Genomic DNA, 25,044 nt, shown 5'->3' with positions numbered 1-25,044 from the left:
TTGTTTACTGTTACTTTTGTTTGTTATACAACTTCTTCTATAATCCATGAAACATTAATAATAATAATATTAATAAAAGAAATCAGCTTGTAAGTTCTCCTAAACTCTGAGGCAGCAACAAATCCTTCTCTGAAATCACTAGAAATGTCTATTGTCCTTCTGACGGTGCAAATCTGAATATTCCAGTCTGAAATGCCAAAGATTCTTCATTTTTTAATCAAGGTGATAACACTTCCTGATTATGAATGGATCAAGTGATATATCGATCAAGCAACACATAGCTCCAATTACCTACATAAGTGACATGGAAACTGTAAAGGTATGCTCAGTTTTTCAAATGTAGTTTCATCAACAATGACAGAAACAAAATCTGTTGTGTTGTCATTCATCCAAGGTTAGGATTTATCTAATTTTAGGAGTTAATGAGAAATTGGTGATCTTTAGTTAAGCTCAAACATTAATTATTCAATTGAAAAGGGTATAACTTACTTTTTCACAATTGTATGTCTGTTAATTTTCCAGGTCAGCTTGTTTCACTGTAGTGTCACGTGAGCTGAAAGCCAAATCCAGGAGCACCTGAATCCCAGCAGGAAACAATTGTGGGTAGAACACCAGCTAATTACACAAGTACATGCACTAGATCTTACAAAATTTAGAGTCAACAATTAAACTAAAAAGCACAGCTACTGTATATACTGTCAAAGAAACCACATAATATCCACCAAGAAACTATAAAGACACTGGACAGAACATACAAAGCATACAACAATTGATTAAACTGGAAATCAAACACACATTACTGTAACTGTGAAGAAGCAACATTAATTATGATGGTGCCATCTTAAATCTTCCAGACAGACATGGAAGCGGGGATAAGCAATAGTTGTGTATAAAAACAATTATTAAATATTCAAAATATACAATTGAAAGCAATAACAATTCCAAAAACTTACATTTATTGGAAAGTGAACATAGAAAGACAAAAATGTTATTATAGGTACCTTAGCTTTAACACAAAAGGTCAAAATACAGCAAGAGTATTCACTACAAACTAAACGAGAAACGTTCACATTTGCCGTTAATGGTAGGGTCAGTTACACTGCTTATACTTAATGGAACATTTACCCTTGTTTCTTTCTCTTTTTTTTTTTTTTTTTTTTTATAAATACATTTCTGCCGATTTTATGCACCAATGTAAATATGCAAATACTATAATCTGTGTTTAAATCTTTTAGAAACAAATACCTTTGTTTTTATATAGCACTTTTGGCACACTAAACACAATCACAACATGCATTACAAGTACTGAGATAGAATATATTTGTTTACATTTATTTTGTATAGCTGGAGCACAATTAGATTGAAGATACACGGAGATGCAAGGACATAACCAGTAATCCTATGGCGCAAAGTCCAATTGTCTGTAAAATCTGAATTTTAAATGTTTTTGAGGTGTGGTGGCGTATATATATAGCACATTACTAGCTCGCTGCTTATTCATAGTGCCACAGATGCTAGTCCAGCTGCTTGACAGATCCAGTATCTTGGCTTCAAATACCACACCAATGTGATTTTCTGGTATTTGGGTGGTTTTCCGTATCAAATCCTTAAAGACATGCTTGTTAAGTGAACTGGTGATGCTAAACTGGTCCTGCCTGAATGTGCCTGCAGGTTTGTGTAGAAGTGGGTCCTATGATGAACTGATGCATTACCCAGGGTGGTTCCAAATTGTGCCCAATACTGCTGGTACAGGTTCTAGCTACCTGTAAAGTTGAACTGGATTTATTGTGTTTGAGAAGTTAATGTTAAATTTTATATATGCAGTCACTTTTATGAAAAAACATCAACAATGACTTGCTCTTGTCTAGGTTATTGCAACACTTCACAATTGGTGCAAAAATCCATTAACTTTTCTATATTGTATTGTCAATGTAAATTCAAAAACTATTTAGCCCACTGATCCAGCTATTTCCCAAACTCGTTGTCCCCGTGTACAGGAGCATCTCAGTAAATTAGAATATCATTGAAAAGCTAATTTATTTCAGTAATTCAATTCAAAAAGTGAAACTCATATATAGATTCATTGCACACAGTGTGATATACAGTGTATCCAGAAAGTATTCACAGCGCATCACTTTTTCCACATTTTGTTATGTTACAGCCTTATTCTAAAATGGATTAAATTCATTTATTTCCTCAGAATTCTACACACAACACCCCATAATGACAATGTGAAAAAAGTTTGAGGTTTTTGCAAATTTATTAAAAATAAAAAAAACTGAGAAATCCCATGTCCATAAGTATTCACAGCCTTTGCTCAATACTTTGTCGATGCACCTTTGGCAGCAATTACAGCCTCAAGTCTTTTTGAATATGATGCCACAAGCTTGGCACACCTATCCTTGGCCAGTTTTGCCCATTCCTCTTTGCAGCACCTCTCAAGCTCCATCAGGTAGGATGGGAAGCGTTGGTGCACAGCCATTTTAAGATCTCTCCAGAGATGTTCAATCAGATTCAAGTCTGGGCCATTCAAGGACATTCAGAGAGTTGTCCTGAAGCCACTCCTTTGATATCTTGGCTGTGTGCTTAGGGTCGTTGTCCTGCTGAAAGATGAACCGTCGCCCCAGTCTGAGGTCAAGAGCACTCTGGAGCAGGTTTTCATCCAGGATGTCTCTGTACATTGCTGCAGTCATCTTTCCCTTTATCCTGACTAGTCTCACAGTTCCTGCCGCTGAAAAAAATCCCCACAGCATGATGCTGCCACCTCCATGCTTCACTGTAGGGATGGTATTGGCCTGGTGATGAGCGGTGCCTGGTTTCCTCCAAACGTGACACCTGGCATTCACACCAAAGAGTTCAATCTTTGTCTCATCAGACCAGAGAATTTTCTTTCTCACGGTTGAGAGTCCTTCAGGTGCCTTTTGGCAAACTCCCGTTGGGCTGCCGTGTGCCTTTTACTAAGGAGTGGCTTCCGTCTGGCCACTCAACCATACAGGCCTGATTGGTGGATTGCTGCAGAGATGGTTGTCCTTCTGGAAGGTTCTCCTCTCTCCACAGAGGACCTCTGACAAAGTGACCATCGGGTTCTTGGTCACCTCCCTGACTAAGGCCCTTCTCCCCCGATCGCTTAGTTTAGATGGCCAGCCAGCTCTAGGAAAAGTCCTGGTAGTTTCGAACATCTTCCACTTACGGATGATGGAGGCCACTGTGCTCATTGGGACCTTCAAAGCAGTAGAAATTTTTCTGTAACCTTCCCCAGATTTGTGCCTCGAGACAATCCTGTCTTGGAGGTCTACAGACAATTCCTTTGACTTCATGCTTGGTTTGTGCTCTGACATGAACTGTCAACTGTGGGACCTTATATAGACAGGTGTGTGCCTTTCCAAATCATGTTCAGTCAACTGAATTTACCACAGGTGGACTCCAATGAAGCTGCAGAAACATCTCAAGGGTGATCAGGGGAAACAGGATGCACCTGAGCTCAATTTTGAGCTTCATGGCAAAGGCTGTGAATACTTATGTACATGTGTTTTCTCATTTTTTTTTATTTTTAATAAATTTGCAAAAACCTCAAGTAAACTTTTTTTCACATTGTCATTATGGGGTGTTGTGTGTAGAATTCTGAGGAAAAAAATGAATTTAATCCATTTTGGAATAAGGCTGTAACATAACAAAATGTGGAAAAAGTGATGCGCTGTTAATACTTTCCGGATGCACTGTATTTCAAGCGTTTATTTATTTACATATTGCTGATTATGGCTTATAGCTAATGAAAACACAAAATTAAGTATCACGGAAAATTAGAATATTGTGAGAAAGTTAAATATCGTACACTCCTGGTGTCCCGCTCCACTCAGCTAATTAACCCAAAACACCTGCAAAGGTGTCCTGAGCCTTTAAATGGTCTCTCACTCTGGTTTAGTAGGCCACACAATCATGGGGAAAGACTACTGACTTGACAGTTGTCCAGAAGACAGTCATTGACACCCACCACAAGGAGGGTAAGCCACAAAAGGTCATTGCTAAAGAAGCTGGCTGTTCACAGAGTGCTGTATCCAAGCATATTAATGGAAAGTTGAGTGGAAGGAAAAATGTGGCGGAAAAAGGTGCACAAGCAACAGGGATAACCGCAGCCTTGAGAAGATTGTGAAGCACAGGAGTGAACTGCGGCTGGAGTCAGTGCTTCAAGAGCCACCACACACAGACGTATCCTTACCTGGGCTAAGGAGAAAACGGACTGGACTGTTGCTCAGTGGTCCAAAGTCCTCTTTTCAGATGAATGTAAATTTTGCATTTCATTTGGAAATCAAGGTCCCAGAGTCTGGAGGAAGAGTGGGGAGGCACAGAATCCAAGTTGCTTGAGGTCCAGTGTGAAGTTTCCACAGTCAGTGATGATTTAGGGAGCCATGTCATCTGCTGTGTTTTATCAAGCCCAAAGTCAGCGCAGCCGTCTACCAAGAAATTTTAGAGCACTTCATGCTTCCCCCTGCTGACAAGCTTTATTGAGATGCTGATTTCATTTTCCAGCAGGACTTGGCACCGGCCCACACTGCCAAAGGTATAAATACCTGGTTTAATGACCATGGTATCACTGTGCTTGACTGGCCAGCAAACTCACCTGACCTAAACCCCACAGAGAATCTATGAGGTATTGTCAAGAGGAAGATGAGAGACATCAGACCCAACAATGCAGACGAGCTGAAGGCCGCTATCAAAGCATCCTGGGCTTCCATAAAACCTTAGCAGTGCCACAGGCTGATCGCCTCCATGCCACACCACATTGATGCAGTAATTCATGCAAAAGGAGCCCAGACTAAGTAATGAGTGCGTACATGGACATACTTTTCAGTAGACCAAAATGTCTGTATTAATTTTTTTTTAATTGGTCTTATGTAATTTTCTAATTTTCTGAGATACTTGATTTTGAGTTTTCATTACCTGTAAGCCACCATAATCAGCACAAAGAAAGAAAATAAACTCTTGAAATATATCACTCCGTGTGTAATATCTATTTAATATGAGTTTCACTTTTTTGAATTGAATTACTGAAATAAATTATCTTTTTGATGACATTCTAATTTATTGAGATGCACCTGTATGTGTATGAATTTTTAAATGTATGAACAAGTTATAAAAGGGAACATAATAAAATTTGCCAACCCACTGTATAAAATTTAGTGGTGAAGGAGCATAATTACAACACTGTGTATAATAATTTAATAGAAATATTAAACCAAAATTAAAACTTGATTTGCAAAGTAAATTATTTAAAACACCAAAATATGGGAAGAAGAAATTATATACACATTTATTGTCATTATTTTAGGTTTAACGCAATAGAAAAATAGACACTTTTATGTACTCTTTAGAGATAACTCGTATTCATGGTTTTAAAGCAGGGCATAAACAGACTAATTAAAATAATTGTAAACAGAATTAAAAAATCTGTTTCCAAAATAAATAACATTAGCTTATTAAAAAATAAAACCATCACCATATATATCCCATGCAATCAAAAAATGGGATATATTTTTTGTTTAAACAGTAAACCCAGGTATGAACTTTTTATCTTTACAGAGCATACTATTTTTTAAATTAATGTATTCCAACATTATTTACATTATGTCACTTTATATGATTTTGCATAATAGCACCCAGTCAATGTAACATTTGCTTCAAATTATAAGAGTGAAGAACTGTTTAAATAAAAGCTCTGCAAAACCAACAGAAACACTGATAAACTGAAGCAGAATACTCAGAAGAATGTTAGAGGGAATGATTCAGTACAGCAAAATATAAGACTGCAGGTAATCTGAATAATTAATGCTGGATGCATTTACTAAAGATCAACTGATTGCAGACTTTTCTCCATGCTGTTTAGATTACCTGTCTTTACTCTACAGTGCTTGATTAATTTAGTATATATAAAAAACAATTTAGTTGTCAATCTTAATAAACACTTTTCCTCTTGAAAATATTTTGATAGCCTCCTCAACCTCAGAGAGCTTCTTGTCAAGCTCAGTTCTTCGTGCTTGTATACTCAGCGTGTCAGCTCTCACAGGGAGAGACAGCAATTCCTTTACCAGATTCTTCTGAGCTGCAAAACATGCAAGGCAAAGATAAGTACTCAGAGCTACATTTTATAACATGACATTTTTAGTTTATGTGAATATTAAAGATGCATAAAATATTGTACATATTTTCTCATAAAATAATTATTACAAAATAAAGTAGTAGCAAGTCTGACATAAAAGGAATAAATAACCTAATAAATTAATATTTCCTGACATTTTAGGTTTTAGCACATGGCAACATGGCACATTAAGCCAGTATTTTCAATAAGCAAATTAAAACTAATGTTCGCTAGTCAATGATTTATTCATTTTTATTCAGCATTCTGTTTGAGAAATTATGCTAAGACATTTTCTGCATTAGTACCCATCGGTATGGAAGAAATGTTTACCTTTTGATTTAAATAATAGTTACAAAAGATAAGATTTTGTTTTCAAATACTTTTATATAAAGGTTACAGCAAATATGTCCTCTATGTATGTCTGTGGTTAATGGTCTTTCTACCAAAGGATCCAATAAACAACATAATGAATGACTGTCAAACATTATTGCCATTCCTTTATACCAATGGCAATACACCTGGAAAACTCCTGACTGTCCTTTCTTGATAGTAACATTCTAGGGGGTGTGTGGGTGCACATAAAATTTATCTATTTAACGAGCTTCTGTAAAATGTCAGATTTCCCGCTGGACAAAAATAAAGTTTTACTTATCTAAAATCCTATTTTAAAATCAGACTGCCAATTTTCTAGGTAAAATGTTAGTATCAAATTGGGGAAAACTACTTCTACTGCCTCTAATAAACAGTTGTTAGTTTGAACTTAAGCTCAACAAAAAATTGCAGCATGCATAAAATCCTTCAAAACAAAATGTGCAAGTTATTACATCCTTCTATCTTCTATTCTTTTGTTCTGGCAGCAATGGACTCAAGATGGAAAACAACACCTATCCACACACATAATCCCTCATGTTAGGTTAGGTAAATTATGGCCAAATGAAGGTCAATTAAACTGAAATACAGGAGGGGGGAAATCCATACAGAAAAAGGAGGAACTTGCAGACTCCAAAGATACAGCAACACATCTGAGAATTAAACTCACAACAACTATCTTTAAGGGTTACGAAGTCGCCTGAATGCTTAGTAATACCACAGTTTCTTAAAATAAACTAGATGGCAAATGCCCTCAGTTATATTGCTTCTGGTTAATGGAATATATCAAAAGTATGCTATGTAACTAAACATTTTGTTGTATATAATATTGGTATTGTTTATTCTTGAACATGCCACATACAATTGCTCATTAGTAAAACATACCATAGATCAATAGCTGCTTTTTCTATAGACTATGTCTTTTTTTGATAGTGACTGCAGAGCAGAATTTAATAGGAAACTGTGTTGTTTTGAACTAACGCAAGGAATAATGCAGATCTGGAGTATAATTTTTCCCTGCAGAACATTCTGTAAAATAGTAGCTCCCATCAGACAACAAACAACAGTACAAGTCAATTGCAACCAATTAGAACTTAAATAAACACCAAATAAACATACACAATTGAAAAAGATGGAAAGTCAAATCAAAAGTACAGTAAACAGCATACCTAACCTTGCATTGGGCACCACATACATATCACAGAACAGTAGCAAGCCAACTGAACTAAACTCGTATTTAGATGTGGGTTTACATCTCTTTCACTCGAGTATTTGTGCCACACATGTGTACACCTTGGGGGGAATGCTGGATGAATTATTATTATTATTAATACATTTCTTTTTTTTTTTTTTTCCACTTTACTAATATGTGTCTTTATCCCAAAAAGCCATAGCCAGACAGTAAAGTTCTGATACTGAATCCTGTTTTACTTTATTTACAACCTGCACATTTCCACAGCCCATCCAAAGAATTAAACACTAAGCATTGTGCAGAAAAGAACATATGAAAAGAAATTATATCATGAACTACTACAGCACTCACACCCTCTCTGATGTGTCCATAGGAGACTGCTTAATTGAGCTGTGCTAGCTTTTAAACTGATGAAAGGATGCTGACAGTCCCAGCTTGTCATGAACCAGAGGTCACCACTTCCCCCTCTACTTCTGTCTCCCTACCTTTTTGTTTCTGGCGGGGCAACACCTAAGCTCACAGTCCAGGGTCTGGCAAGGACTGGAGCTTTAAAGTGTGGTTGGCTAACCACATCTAACTTTGGTCTTGCCAAACTTTCCTCTGACAACTTCACAGCTCACTTTCCACCCCATCTATTTTTCCTGTGCTGGATACCATCCCTTCTTCACTCACTTGTCTACACTACTAGTCAGTGCCAGCATCTGTATTCTCTCTCCTTCATTTGCATAAACCGTTAAGCACTGAACAGAAAAAAGGATGTTGCCTGTTAGTATAGCCTACTAGCCAACTCTGGCTAATTTTCTTTTTTTCCTTATAACATCCAATTTCAGCCAAATCAAAACTTTTTTATTGTAGGGGTTGTTTTTAACCCCTAAACATTGAAATAGCAGAATGTCCTTTCTTAGTAGATACCTACTGCCCTAGATGTACAATCATGCCAAATTTCAGTTTAACTAATCAGGAAATAGCATTTCTGTTGATGAGTGAGTGAGCTATGCATTTTATGTATAAGAGAAAAGAAAAATTATTCAAAAAAAAAAATGCAATATAGCATTATAATTCATTTTCATGGTGAAACACCCTTTTCTTTTGATGGATAACCAAAAACAGTAATGAAGTAGATATGGTCAATAATCACTTTGGTCTTACAGCCCATTTTTCTCTGTGGACAGGTGTACTAAAGTTGGACCGCCGAAAAACTTCTCTTCAGGATTTAGCAACTTGTTACTCTACAGCAGGGGTTCTTAACCTGAGGTCCATGGACCCCCTAGATTTTTTTTTTATGCAAGTATTTATCTCACCTTAGCCTAATGCGGGAGAAAAATAATATACAAGAAAAATAACGACCACCGTACAGCACGCACCCCCATCCCAATCAACGGTTTTCCATTGAAAGAAATGAAAGAAAACGCACCCTGCAACTGCTTACAGCACCGACCGCTAGGCATTTCTTGACTTCCCATATTTACCATTTAGACGTGTGTCATCATTCCCTGCACGACCGCCATCTTGTGCCACTCCATAAGAGCAAGTTTAATTCTCATTTTCCATGGTATATCGTGGCTTCATTATCTTCTCATATACTGGTGAGGATTAATTGACCACAATTTCTTTCAAGTGTGCCTGGTTGAAAAGTGATGTGTGAATCAGGGTTTTCAGCAGTTGTTTCTATCAAAACGAAAAGCTGAAATAGATTGGATGTCAAAGATGATATGCGTGTGACCTTGTCGAAGACCTCTCCACAGTTTCATTTTCTTGTTCAACGCAAACAAGAACAGTCTTCTCATTGAAATAAAGTAGATAATGAGGGAGTAGAAAACGTAGTAGTAGTAATGTTAGTAGAAAACATAGTAGATCTGTTTTAATTTGCACAAGAGGATTGTATTTCATAATTATAATGAGTGGCCATTACTTTTTGCATAAAAATGAGTGTTTTTTTAGATTGTTTACTTTAAAGTTTAGTAATACTTTGTGTATGTCATATATATATATATATGAGACAATCAAATCTCGATAAATAAAGCACATTTTATTCATTGCATGCAAAGTTGTGTTTGTGTGAATATTTCTGGGGAAGGGGGTCCCACAGCTTTCATCAGACACTTAAAGGGGTCAATGACTCAAAAAGGTTAAGAATCACTGCTCTACAGTAATAGCAAGGATACAACATTAGATGTCTACAACACACTACAGTTTTCCTTAAGAAACAGGCCAAAAATGCCACCTTTAAAATATTTTAACAAAGAATGCAACATTTCACTTATAGCAATCAGTACACATGCACTATATTCACAGTGAATACTAAACCAAAAATATTCTACTTTCTGACTTTATTATCTTCACTTTAACCAGTAGCAATAAATACATATTAAGATTAATGCAGAAGAATAGCAAAGATAATGTAGAATTCTTAACCTTACTTTCTTTCAGCGAGTTAAGGGTTTCTTGCTTTTCTTTCTCAGGCATCATGCTGTGGCCAGGTGGCATTGATGGATCAGGCTGATTTTTCTTCCTCTCTTCTCTCTCACGTTGCCACTGGTCCTTGCGTTCTTGTAAGCTGCAGCATTGTATGAAGAGGAAGAAAAGGGAAAAAATGCATGAGGAGATAATTAGTTTGATGGACTGAACTTCAGGCTTTTTATAAATATACTATGAAAATTTCTTGTTTTTTTTCTATAAAATTTAAAGGATGTTTAAAAATGTTTTATTATATTTAATGCATAATCAATTAACCATTTTCTTTCAAGTCTACACATCTAATCAGTTCCCTTACTACTGGGGAATCCGTCCTTTCTGTTTGGTATTGTACTCCTCCTGTTCCACCTTCTTCTTTTCTACAACATCAGATAACAACTGTAGAGACTTTGATCGACGAAGTGTTGATGATTTAGCATTCCTAGCATTATGACTCACAAAGTCAACAAGTGATCCGCTGACTTGAATCTGCAACATAAGAAAAAGTCAAATATCACAAGACTGCTGTACAAAGAGTAATAATGTTCCATTATTAAAACTCAAATGTAACAACAAGTAAGCTATCTCACAAAGAACTAAAAATTGAAAAACCATAATATCCATTAAAATATATATCCATCAAATATGGGGCTCACAGAAGCAGGATGGACCTTACATTTAGTCAGAAATTAGGATAAAGTGAGCACACAATGGACCACTAGAGTACTACTTTTACACCTTGAGTCCAGATTGTTCAAGTTTAGTTGCATGTGTGACAACACAATACCTGGATGGTGTCCATATGGCATTGACAGAAGAAAAAGAAAAAAGGATAGTACCAATAGTTACATGATGTTCTATTGTTAATTCTCCCTTATTAAGTTATTTTTTATATATTTTATATATTAATATAAGGTAGTCATTGTACATGTTGATATTTATTGATTTATTGAGTTAAGGACTATTTACTGTCTTATATTTTTCTAATGCACAGTCTTAAGAGTTCAGCTACTAAGTATTTCACTACACATTGTAGTATGTATAAGAACAAACAATACAGATACTGAATATAACACTTTAAATACAACATAACACATAACAGTTACATTAGGTAGGCTCATCCACTTAACAGTCGAAACATCCTGGAAATCGAACAGTATGAGTGTTAACAGTCCTGTACCGTTTGTCAGAATGAAAGAGGGTAAAAATAAACTACCTAAGCTGACTGAATGCATTAAAAATACTTTTAACTTTTCTAAGGCAGCGAGAATTATCTATGTTCTAGACCAGCAGTTCTCAAACTGAGGTCCGCAGTCCCCGAAGCGGTTTCGGTTGGACTGTGAGAAACAATTGCATATTTATACTATGTATATTTTTATAATTATTAACTTTTATCATCCGAGGGGAAGTAAGTGACTGAGCTCCGTCGTTACCCCCACCACCTAGACCCGACCACTAATCCGCTGTTCCATTATTCGCTGCCACCGCATTGTTTTCCGACAGTTATCGCTCGGCACAAACCAGCCTTATTATTTTTATCATAATCAAAAATTATCGATTCTTTCGTAGAATCAAAACATTCGCAAACAGTTTTCATATATTTTAGAAGCAAATAAGAGTGCTAAAAGTGGATACAGAGAATCAACAAACAACATATTTTACATTTTTTGTGTTTTTAAGTGGTGAAATTGCCTGCTCAAAGCAAATGGTTAAGGCAAAACAGATGCATCCATCCCATTAAAATTTCAAATTAAATTTAATAACTAAGATGTACGTAATATTTTCTGAATAAATAATTGTCAAAATTTTTTTTATTCACAGCAGCCTGTACCTATGCAGTGCCGCGCAGTGGGTATGTGGCACCCTTGTGCAAAGTATTTGGCGCCCCCAATTTTCTTGAAATAATAATGATTTTTTAATTTTTAATAAAAGGGTCTGCAAGCCATTGAACAATTTCGTGCCCTGAGCTAAGCAGGTTCCACATCAGAATATACTGTGACCAGAGAGCATGGATTCAACTGTGTTCCTATAGATAACAGTAAAGTATTTGTTATTTTGTATTATTTATTAGATGGATAGATGGATGGATAGATACTTTATTAATCCCTAAGGGGAAATTCACATACTCCAGCAGCAGCATACTGATAAAAACAATATTAATTAAAGAGTGATAAAAACACAGTGCAAGTTAAAATGTGCAAGGTGGAGAGTGCGAGGCAGGTATAACAGTCGATAACATTGTATAATGTTACTGTTTACCCTCCCCCCCCCGCCAGTGGAACTGAAGAGTCGCATAGTGTGGGGGAGGAACGATCTCTTCAGCCTGTCAGTGGAGCAGGACATCTGATTGTATGGGTGGTTACCTACCAGAATGTTACCCGACTTGCTGGCCAACCCCAAGCGTTACCTGGTAGGTAACCACCCATACAATCAGATTGTGATTCAGACTGCGAATGCCATGAATGTAATTACCCCGATCTACATGCTGTCAAATGAACGAACCACACGCCGTAGCGCAGCGTTAGGGGCTTCGCCTCTGGCGCGGACGTTCGAGGTTCGATTCCTGAGAGGGGATGCAGTGAGTGTGTACGCCTGATGAGCCCAGAATTAGGGTGAAACACGTGTCGTGTACTCTTTGCATTATTTGACAGTAAAACTATTTCAACCATTCTATGATCTGCTTCTCGCAACTGAAAGAGGGCACCGTGGCGGATGTTAGCCGACTTGCTGACCAACCACAAGCATTACCTGGTAGGTAACCACCCAAACAATCAGATTGTGATTCAGACTACGAATGCCATGAAAATATATTATATATATATATATATATATATATATATATATTATATATATATATATATATATATATATATATATATATATATATATATATATATATATATATATATATACACGAGGGGGGACCCAAAAATAACCGGAATTTTGTTGTTGTTAGGTTGGTACTTGTAGTACGTGGTTGGGCCGCTAGGGCGATCTAGTTGCACTTCTTACAAGTCAGTCTGCCATGTGCCATCAGTCTGTAAGGTTGTGCTTGTGTTCAGTGAATTTTTTTGTAAAAGTAGGTTGCGCAACAGTGTGAGAAGGAAACGCCCTGATTTGTGGGAGTCGGGCGATTGGTTCTTTCATCATGACAACGCTCCATCTCACACTGCTCGTAGCATTCGCCAATTTTTGGCAAGAAACGGTATGACAACCCTGAACCACCCACTCGACTCACCGGATTTAGCTCCATGTGAATTCTTTTTGTTCCCTCGGATGAAAAAAGACTTGAAAGGAAGGCATTTTGCTGACGTCGAAGAGGTAAAACAAGAAACGACCAGAGCATTAATGGGCATTACTTCAGACGAATTTAAAAAATGTTTCGAACAATGGAACAAACAGTTAGATAAGTGTATTTCCGCCAATGGAGAGTACTTTAAAGGAGACTAATTGTAGTTTGTACAGAAAATTAAATTAAACACGTTTGAAAAATATTTTCCGGTTATTTTTGGGCCCACCCAATATTATACATACATACATACATACATACATACATACATACACACAAACACACACATACATAATTTAATATATATAAATATATATATAGTCCCAGTCCCACTTTGATATATATATATCTATATTTGCAGCTGGAGATCCACGAAGGGAGAAAAAATTAATCATGTATCATAAAGTAGTTTTTATTCCTGAGCTTTCAACCCCTATCAGGGGTCTTCATCAGAGGATAATGCTTAGACTTACAAGAATCAAAGGCAATATATAGCAACACATTATCTATACTAATAAAAGGCAAAGCCCTCACTTACTGACTCACTTATCACTAATTCTCCAACTTCCCGTGTAGGTAAAAGGCTGAAACTTGGCAGGCTCATTCCTTACAGCTTACTTACACTTCCCTGCACTAACCGAAACCAATGTACATACTTATTTCGGTGGTATGATGCCATTGTCGGCCGTCATATTGAACTTTCCAATGGTCTTTGTTACTTATGGGCCCATCTTCAAGAAATTTGGTACGTGGGTTCCCAATGCTAACTGAATCCTACTTACATACATATATACGTCCATAGCTTGCAGCTCGGTCGCCGTGTGAGGCGGCGTTGGGTCCCCCATCCCCATGCCTCCCACGTAGTTGGCTGCCTACCTATATAAGGCCGTCCGTCGCTCCGGTCTCTTCATTCCCTTCCTTGCTTCGCCACGGTATTCACATCTCCCTGCTGATAACTGCAGCCTTTTTACTTAATCCACGGCTTCTCCGCTGTTTTATTGTTCGTTTATTACGACTAAAGTTATTGTGTAGGTATTTTTGACTTAGTTTACATTGTTCAGGTACCCATTTCCTTTATCATTCCAACCGTACCCCCATTACCATGTCTATTGAGGTGATCACCATCGATCAAAGAACTGTGACTTACCGAGTGGTTTCCATGCCCGGAGATGGCGCCTGCCTTTTCCATTCTCTGTGTTACATATTGCACAGCCATATCAGGCTCACTCTTGATATCCGGAAGAACATTGTGTCTTATGTATTGAATGACTGGGACAGGTTCAAGGTGTGGACTGATGACGGTACAGGAGATAATTATACTACACAGGAGCACTATAAGAGTGAAATGCTTAAGCCCTTCACCTATGGTTCTGCATGTGAGTTGATGGCTGCCACTGAATTGTTCAGTTGTCGCTTTCAAGTGCACCAAAATGGCAAAATATTTTACACCTTTGGACAACCGCCAATGCCTCTTAAACATGTTAGATTCACAGGTGACGATTTGAGTAGTGAACACTTTGATGTTTATGAATGTTTAAACTCTCAAAAGCTGGATACGAAGTTACCGATAAAACCCATTTCAATTCAAACGCCTCCAATTTCCAGTAAGGCTCTGCTTCGCAATGACAATTAATAAGTCTCAGGGACAGACCCTACAAAAGGTTGGCATTGATTTGAGGCAAGATTGCTTTTCACATGGCCAGCTATACCTTGCATGCTCAAGATATAGTGCACAGCTTGGTCATATTACAACCGGAGGGCCGAACCGACAACGTGGTATACAAAGAGATCCTTAACAAATAATTATTGGTATATTTTCCCTCAGTTTAAAAAGGTTTACTTTTCTTCTTAATAAAAATTTTAAAGCAGTAGAAGTGTGGGTATTTTGCTAGTGTGTGTGTATATATATATATATATATATATATATATATATATATATATATATATATATATATATATATATATATATATATATATATATATATATATATATATATATATATATCCATCCATTCTCCAACCCGCTGAATCCGAACACAGGGCCACGGGGGTCCGCCGGAGCCAATCCCAGCCAACACAGGGCACAAGGCAGGAACCAATCCTGGGCAGGGTGCCAACCCACCGCAGGACACACACAAACACACCCACACACCAAGCACACACTAGGGCCAATTTAGAATTGCCAATCCACCTAACTTGCATGTCTTTGGACTGTGGGAGGAAACCGGAGCGCCCGGAGGAAACCCACGCAGACACGGGGAGAACATGCAAACTCCACGCAGGGAGGACCTGGGAAGCGAACCCAGGTCCCCAGGTCTCCCAACTGCGAGGCAGCAGCGCTACCCACTGCGCCACCATGCCGCCCTAATATATATATATATATATATATATATATATATATATATATATATATATATATATATATACACACACACACACACACACACTATATATATTATATATATATATATATATATATATATATAAACACTATATATATTGTGAGCTGCGAAGCTAATTGTACCCCCAAAAGACACAGACGCCCCTGGAAAAACTCCTAGGAAACATAGACAGACTACCTTCAAATTTCTCCTTTCCCTTCTGGCCGGCTCTGTCACGTAAGCTGCCTCTCGCGCGGTGCTCCGCCTTCTCAAAAAGCCTGCACGGGCTTCTCTCACTTTGTTAAAACTGATTTCTTGCTTCTCCTTATCCCTCTCTCAGACATTCTCTCCTCCTGGGGAAACTGTCATCTCTGAATTGTCATGGAGGAGCACGTTTAAACTTTTGAAAAGAGACAAATGTTTGTTTGCAGTGTTTTGAATAAAGTTCCTTTCTTTTCTACAACCTCCTGTGTCTCTGTGCAAATCTGTGACCCAAGCGTGGCAAGTGGTACCAGGAGTGGTTGCACAGATGGACGCACAAGCACAAGCGGAAGCCGAATACATTTTTCAAATCGCCCAGAATGTTCCTCTCCCATATGATCCAGAAGATGACTTAGATTCCGAGCGTCCTCCAAGTGTCCAACCTCCGCCTGTCCGACGAAGAGATACCCAACAGTATGTACAGCCTCCTAGAGCTACTCCAGTCGCTCAACGGTATGTTCCGCCTCCACCACCACCAACTCCTGCGCAAGTTGCTAGACGTGTAGTTCCTTTGCCTCCGCTTCCGGACAATGCTAAGAATGTGCTGTCGAAAATGGGTCCGTCTGATGACCCAGAGTTGTTTCTTTTGGCTTTTGAACAAGTAGCGACTTTGTTAGGATGGGACAAACGTCATTGGGCGGTTATCATCACCCCGTTTTTGTCTAGTGACGCCCTACTTTCATTACGAAGTGTACCTAACGAAAAACTTGGCGATTATGATTTTTTGAAAGATCAAATTGTTTTGAGGAAAGCCACGTTTTTGTCGAAAGGTTTTGCACTTTACAACTGGAGGCTGGATATGGACAGTTCCATTCGTGCACAAATACAAGATTTGATTCATAAAGCGCAATGCTGGTTTGAGGGAGATAAGATAGAGCGCATCGTTGAAAAGGTTGTTATGAACATAGTGTTGTTTGGAATACCTGCACCCATCAGAGATGAGTTTCTTCGTCACAATCTTGAATCACTGGATGTTATTTCCCAACGTTTAGAAGGCTCGCAGACCGCTTACAAAACAAGCGGTAGCTTCAGTACTCCGTATCCTGTGTTAAAACCTATAAGGGATCGCCCAGAGTTTCCTCGTCAACTTGAACGTGGACCTGAACGTCGTCAACCATCAGCAACTGATAATCGGATGTCGTCGGCTAGACCTCCAGGGAACGCAGTTGGTGCTACCCCGAATGAGGTGTCTGCTTCTGGAGAAAGAGGTCGTGGACGTCACTGAACGAAGATGTTTCCGGTGCGATCAACCTGGTCATTTGGTGAGAGATTGTCGTCTGTCTCCAGCTCGTTCAATGGAAATTGGCATAGTGGAGGTTTGTTGCTCGAATATCCCGGATCCATCGAAAAAGAAAGATGGCTTATTTTTCTCTGTGAAGTTCGGGGGCCGAGAGGTGACAGCGTTGTTGGACTCAGGCAGTGACCTTTGTGTTGTCAGACGCGACTGTCTTGACGACAGTTACCATAGCAATACTGAGACTGTTAACATACGCTGTGTACATGGAGATGTTAAGAACTGTGAGACATTACTTCTTCCTTTAACTTATAAGGGTCATCACTTTAAAGTGTGGTCTGCTGTTTCTGATTCATGCTCTTGGCCTTTGCTGATAGGCAGAAGGAATGCTCTTTTTCCTATATTAATGGCTGAACACGGCTCACCAGTTGATTCACCCGTTGAACCTATTCGGGGGGAGGGAGACAGGGAACTGGTGGCAGTTGGGAACAATTTAGATCCCCAATTACATATTGAACCAGATCTTTCCAGTGAGTCTGGGGAAGACTCCCCTCACAATTTTTCAGATTGGCAAGGCCCTTCCACATCCTCTCAGATTGTAAATGTCTCGGAACCCAAACCGAGTACTAGCGAACAGCTGGGTGTTGTACGCTTGCAGCGTGCTCATAACACGTTGGAGTATGCATTTAAACAGGCTTACACTGCTAGTGACTCCTATTACCAGAACCGCGATAGCGGGAGCTTAAAAACACCACACTTTCTTGAGAAAGACGGTTGTCTTTTCAGAGTGATTTCTGACCATTTGTTGGGGGAATTTATTGAGCAGCTAGTAGTACCTGAGGGACATAGGGAAATTCTTTTACAGCTGGCTCACTCTCACATCTTGGGAGGACACCTGGGGACTGATAAAACCAGAGAACGGTTATCGAAACGATTTTATTGGCTAAATATGGGAAAAGATGTTGAACGGTTCTGCACTTCATGTCCTGACTGTCAAATCGTCTCCGCTTATAAGCCTCCTCGAGCTCCCCTTTGCCCCATGCCTATTTTGGATGTCCCCTTTCAGAGAGTGGGTTTAGATATTGTAGGACCTTTGCCTAAAACTAAAAATGGTTTCCAGTATATGCTGGTGTTAGTTGACTATGCAACGCGATATCCTGAAGTAACTGCTTTGAAAAAGGCAAACTCCTCCTCTGTAGCCAAAGCTCTCTGTGTGATGTTTAATCGTATTGGCATTCCCAAGGAAATTTTAACTGACCAAGGCACACCTTTCACTTCTCGTGTGATGAAACAATTATGTAAACGGTTCACTATTAAGAAATTGGGCACCACCGTTTACCATCCACAAACTAATGGCTTAACTGAACGATTTAACAAAACCCTGAAACAAATGATTAGAAGAGATGCTCATAATAATCCCACAACATGGGACACTGTCCTGCCTTTTGTTTTGTTCGCCGTACGAGAATCACCGCAGGCATCCACTGGTTTGAGTCCCTTTGAACTATTATTTGGCAGGCGTCCAAGAGGCGTCCTAGATGTTGTTTGAGAAGAATGAATAGGACATGAAACGACTTCACTTGGGGAGGGTTTTGCAGAGCGAATAGTTTCCTTACAAGAAAAAAATTCCAGACTTTCTTTTATTGCTGTGGAGCATCAACAACGTGAACAGGAAACACAAAAACATCTATTTGATAGACGCAGTCAGCTTCGTGAATTCAAACCGGGCGATCGTGTTTTAGTACTGGTACCGTTAGACCCACACAAATTTCTAGCTGTATGGCAGGGCCCAGCAGTTATTGAGGAGCGTATGGGACCAGTAAATTACAAGGTTAGAATACCTGGTCGGAGAAAACCATTTCAAATTTTGCATATTAATCTCTTAAAGAAATGGCACGACAGACAAGAGGTTCGCACTACCTTGACTGCTGTTTCTCAGACTGATGATGTCATTGGCAAAGATTTGATTGATTCACAAAAGACAGAATTATTAAACTTAATAGAACAGAACACTGATGTTTTTTCAGACTTGCCAGGCGTCACTAGTTTAGCAGAACATAAAATCTCCACAAAACCCGGTGTTCGGGTGCAGATGCAGCCATTTCGAATCTCGGAAGCACGAAGAAATATTGTGCGCGAAGAAGTCAAGAAGATGCTCGAACTAGGTGTGATTCGTGAAAGCAAAAGTGACTGGTGTTCTCCGGCCGTGTTAGTTCCCAAGCCGGACGGTTCCGTTCGCTTTTGTATCGATTTTAGGCGCTTGAATAAGGTGTCTAAATTCGATGCTTACCCAATACCTCGGGTAGACGAACTCTTAGAAAAACTGGGTCAGGCGACCTATATTTCCACGCTGGATCTCACAAAGGGTTATTGGCAGGTACCTCTAGAGGCTAACAGTTGTGAGAAAACAGCATTTGCGACTCCTGATGGACTTTATGAATTTACAAGACTCCCGTTTGGTCTTCATGGGGCTCCTTTAACTTTTCAGTGAATGATGGATCAAATTCTGCGTCCACATTCTGAATATTCTGGGGCGTATCTTGATGATGTGGTGATTTTCAGCAATGATTGGCATTCACATTTAAAATGTCTACAGGCTGTATTTGATAGCCTGAAACAAGCTGGACTAACTGCTAACCCTAAGAAATGTAAACTAGGTATGTCTGAAACTCATTATCTAGGTTACTCGATGGGCAGGGGTTTACTTCGTCCACAATTGAGGAAAATACAGGAGGTGCTCGCTTATCCACATCCTAAAACGCAAAAACAGGTGCGTGCTTTTCTTGGACTAGCTGGTTACTACAGAAGATTCATCCCTGATTTCGCAAATAGGTGCCGCTCCTCTCTCAGAGCTTACTAAAGGAAAAAAAAAACGCCCTATTATTTGGACAGAACCTTGCGAACGTTCTTTTTCAGATTTAAAAAAAGCTTTGTCTTCTTATCCAGTGCTGCAAAATCCCGATTTCTCTAAAGATTTTATACTACAAACAGACGCTAGTGCATTCGGAGTAGGCGCGGTTCTTTCCCAGGTATTTGATGGGGAAGAACACCCTATCATATACTTGAGTAGGAAATTACTCCCAAGAGAACGCAATTATTCAACTATTGAGAAAGAATGTTTGGCAATTAAATGGGCTATAGAAGCACTACGCTATTACTTATGGGGACGGAAGTTCACATTAGTAACTGATCATGCTCCACTTCAGTGGTTATACCATCAAAAGGATACAAACTCCTGTCTCATGAGGTGGTTCTTAGGATTACAACCTTACAGTTTTGAAGTCAGGCATCGACCTGGCTCTGAGCACATTAATGCTGATGTGCTGTCACGTCTGTTTAAACCTGGTTTGGAGAATCGCTTGATTCACGGAAACGTGAATAAAGCTGAGGGAGGGGGTGTGAGCTGCGAAGCTAATCGTACCCCCAAAAGATACAGACGCCCCTGGGAAAACCCCTAGGAAACATACACAGACTACCGTCATATTTCTCCTTTCCCTTCTGGCCGGCTCTGTCGCGTAATCTGCCTCTCGCGCAGTGCTCCGCCTTCTCAAAAAGCCTGCACGGGCTTCTCTCATTTTGTTAAAACTGATTTCTTGCTTCTCCTTATCCCTCTCTCAGACATTCCCTCCACCTGGGGAAACTGTCATCTCTGAATTGTCATGGAGGAGCACGTTTAAACTTTTCAAAAGAGAAAAATGTTTGTTTGCAGTGTTTTGAATAAAGTTCCTTTCTTTTCTACAACCTCCTGTGTCTCTGTGCAAATCTGTGACCCAAGCGTGACAATGCATATTATATATATATATATATAGGGATCACACTCTTCAGCCTCCCTGGAAAAGTCTATTTGGGGGTCCTGGAGAGGAAGGTCCGTCGGATAGTAGAGCCTCGGATTCAGGAGGAATTGGTTTTCGTCCTGGTCGTGGAACAGTGGACCAGCTCTACACCCTTAGCAAGGTCCTGGAGGGTGCATGGGAGTTTGCCCAACCAGTCTACATGTGTTTTGTGGACTTGAAAAAGGCATTCGACCGTGTCCCTCGGGGAATCCTGTGGGGGGTACTCTGAGAATATGGGGTACCAGACCCCCTGATAAGGGCTGTTCGGTCCCTGTACGAACGGTGCCAGAGCTTGGTCCGCATTGCCGGCAGTAAGTCGAACCCGTTTCCAGTGAGAGTTGGACTCCGCCAGGGCTGCCCTTTGTCACCGATTCTGTTCATAACTTTTATAGACAGAATTTCTAGGCGCAGCTAGGGCATTGAGGGGGTCCGGTTTGGTGGACTCAGGATTGGGTCACTGCTTTTTGCAGATGATGTTGTCCTGTTTGCTTCATCAGGCCCTGATCTTCAGCTCTCTCTGGATCGGTTCGCAGCAGAGTGTGAAGCGGCGGGGATGGGAATCAGCACCTCCAAATCCGAGACCATGGTCCTCAGCCGGAAAAGGGTGGAGTGCCCTCTCAGGGTTGTTAGCGAGATCCTGCCCCAAGTGGAGGAGTTCAAGTATCTTGGGGTCTTATTCACGAGTGAGGGAAGAATGAAGTGTGAGATCGACAGGCGGATCGGTGTGGCATCCGCAGTAATGCGGGCTCTGCATCGGTCTGTCGTGGTGAAAAAGGAGCTGAGCCGCAAGGCAAAGCTCTCAATTTACCAGTCGATCTATGTTCCTACTCTCACCTATGGTCATGAGCTATGGGTAGTGACTGAAAGAACGAGATCGCGAATACAAGCGGCTGAAATGAGTTTCCTTCACAGGGTGTCTGGGTTTTCTCTTAGAGATAGGGTGAGAAGCTCAGTCATCCGGGAGGGGCTCAGAGTAGAGCCGCTGCTCCTCCGCATCGAGAGGAGTCAGATGAGGTGGCTCGGGCATCTGATTAGGATGCCTCCCTGGTGAGGTGTTCCGGGCATGTCTAACCGGGAGCAGGCCCCAGGGAAGACCCAGGACACGCTGGAGGGACTATGTCTCTCGGCTGGCCTGGGAACGCCTTGGGATTCTCCAGGAAGAGCTAGAAGATGTGGCCGGGGAGAGGGAAGTCTGGGCATCTCTGCTCAAGCTTCTGCCCCCGCGACCCGACCTCGGATAAGCGGAAGAGGATGGATGGATGGATGGATATTATATATATATATACACACACACACACATACACACATACACACACACACACACATATTATATATATATACACATATATACTGTACCTCAAAGTCATTTGATTCCTAGGGCTTGGTTTTATTATTTGCTAAATAAAGATAAACTAGGTTTTCTCCCTTTATACAGATTTACACTTACCTCTGATGTATTAATGTCTTCCTTCAATGTGGCAGAACTCTGAGACTTCTGAAGGCTGAAAGACTGGGAGCTTTTTGGACGACCTCCGGCACCACAGCGAGAATACGCTCTTAGAAAATTATGATACTCTGGCTTTTTTGGTGGCGAGGTTTCCTGAATGGTCACCAAAGTAGAACACATATTATTATGATTTTTAAAGGAGCCCACAATAGCATCACCAGAGCAAGCACACTGCCATTCTAAATAAACAGCCGACGCTGCTGTTTAAGATGCACTACACAGAAGGTTTACATTTTGAAAATCAATTTACATATACTGAATATAATAAAAAAAGAGTGATGTTTTCTTAAAAAATCAATTAAAGATTATACAGATTATTACTATAATGGCAGTATGGACATAATGACACACAGAAAACAACATACAAGCATGCACAGGCATCAAAGTAAACTACACCACACCATTCAGAATCTACCATTAAAGTCACGTTTTCCAGGAGCACTAACCTCATTGATGGGGACAGAAACTGCCTGATTCTGCTGAAATAAAAGAGAAAATAACTTAAACAGTGCACAGAAATAGACACCTATCTTTTCATTTTCTAAAACAATGTTTTTAGTTATAGTGTTTTGGAAACCAAAGTTTGTTCTAGAAGCATCAGATACAAGAAGACAGCAACCAATCCTTGTTGAGATGCTAATCACAGGCCATATATTTACCCCCACTCTCCAATAAGAAATTTAGATTCACCAATGACTCTACCATGTACTTCTTTATGATGTAGGAAGAAAGAAGAGTACAAAATAAAAGTAACGGGACACCTGGGGGTCTCCTCATAGACAATAGAAAAGCATGAAAATTAAACCATGTTATGTATGACTAAGCAGATGGTTATTCTAGACCTTACTCTACCTCAGATGGAGGAAGCCAACAAAAGGAAGAGGGGCAATTATTGATGTTTCTTTAACTAGAACCAGGGAGAAGATTGAAGGTAAAGTGTGCAAGTTCAGGGAAGTGGGTGATTCAAAGTTTGTTGGTTAATCACAATTACATAACCTTTAGCCTCCTGGACATCACATAAGACATTAGGTGAAAGGCAAACAAAAACACCAAATGAGCAGAGAAAGCTTCAAGACAGTTGTGCACTTAACAGAGTGTTGACATAATACTACTTGGACAGAATTCAGGACTTTATTAATCTGTTTGAGTAATCTCGAGGAACATGTCTGAGGCTGAGAAACAAGAACCATTCTAGGTTAAAGTACTGTTGAGATTTCTAACAGTATCTTGAGCTATATAAATCTATACTAATTAATAAAAGGCAAAGCCCTCACTGACTCACTGACTCATCACTAATTCTGCAACTTCCCGTGTAGGTGGAAGGCTGAAATTTGGCAGGCTGATTCCTTACAGCTTACTTACAAAAGTTAGGCAGGTTTCATTTCGAAATTCAACGCGTAATGGTCATAACTGGAACCTCTTTTTTCACAATATACTGTAATGGATGGCAGCTCGATGGCCGTGGGAGGAGGAGTCGAGTGTCACGTCATCACGCCTCCCACGTAATCACGTGAAAAGACTGTGAACGCAGTAGGGAGAAATGAAGGAGGAGCCGCAAACAGTGAAGAACAAAAAATTCATTAAACAATTGAGAAGGGAGCGAAACAATAAGAAGCGAGCGAGTAAAGCATACAAGCATCTTCATAAGGGAAACAAAGCACGGTGTAAAACGTAAGTTTAAATTAAGTTTATAGAAACGCTCCCGCTGCGGATTGCAATAACATATTTGCGAGATAAAAGAACGCAGTAGGGAGAAATGAAGGATGAGCCGCAAACAGTGAAGAACAAAAAATTCATTAAACAATTGAGAAGGGAGCGAAACAATAAGAAGCGAGCGAGTGAAGCATACAAGCATCTTCATAAGGGAAAAAAGCACGGTGTAAAACGTAAGTTTAAATTAAGTTTATAGAAACGCTCCCGCTGCGGATTGCAATAACATATTCACGAGATAAAAGTTTAATGAGAAGACACGAGGTATAAACGAACCACACGCCGTAGCGCAACGTTAGGGGCTTCACCTCTGGCGCTGATGTTCGAGATTCGATTCCCGAGAGCAGATGCAGTGAGTGTGTACGCCTGATGAGTCCAGAATTAGGGAGAAACACGTGTCGCATACTCTTTGCATTATTTGAAAGTAAACTATTAAAACCATTCTCTGATCTGCTTCTCGCAACTGAAAGACGGCACATGGCGGATGTTAGCTGACTTGCTGACCGCAACGTTAGGGGCTTCAACTCTGGTGCCGCAAACAGCAAAGAACAAAAAATTCATTAAACAATTGAGAAGGGAGCGAAACAATAAGAAGCGAGCGAGTGAACCATACAAGCATCTTCATAAGGGAAACAAAGCACGGTGTAAAACGTAAGTTTAAATTAAGTTTATAGAAGCGCT

General features: G+C 39.7%; 1 protein-coding gene across 3 annotated transcripts in view; it reads right to left on the bottom strand.

The window, feature by feature from the left end:
• Positions 1-5,287: 5,287 nt before the first annotated feature.
• Positions 5,288-25,044, bottom strand: part of enkd1 (enkurin domain containing 1) — a 44,930-nt gene continuing 25,173 nt past the window's right edge. For 2 of the 3 annotated variants that reach the window (XM_028796532.2, XM_051932500.1), the window contains exons 5-9: positions 23,100-23,132; positions 22,594-22,746; positions 10,468-10,637; positions 10,115-10,251; positions 5,288-6,097 (exon numbers count right to left, since the gene is read on the bottom strand). In XM_028796532.2, coding sequence (XP_028652365.2) covers positions 5,937-6,097; positions 10,115-10,251; positions 10,468-10,637; positions 22,594-22,746; positions 23,100-23,132 — 654 coding nt within the window. In that variant the 3' untranslated portion in view covers positions 5,288-5,936. The remainder of the gene's footprint in view (positions 6,098-10,114; positions 10,252-10,467; positions 10,638-22,593; positions 22,747-23,099; positions 23,133-25,044) is intronic. The other variant, XM_028796540.2, reaches the window with a different exon arrangement.

Source organism: Erpetoichthys calabaricus, chromosome 1 (genome assembly GCF_900747795.2).
Source record: "Erpetoichthys calabaricus chromosome 1, fErpCal1.3, whole genome shotgun sequence".
NCBI classification, from domain to species: domain Eukaryota; kingdom Metazoa; phylum Chordata; class Cladistia; order Polypteriformes; family Polypteridae; genus Erpetoichthys; species Erpetoichthys calabaricus.
Note: the sequence above shows the minus strand (reverse complement) of the source record. Positions and strands in the feature narration are given on the sequence as shown.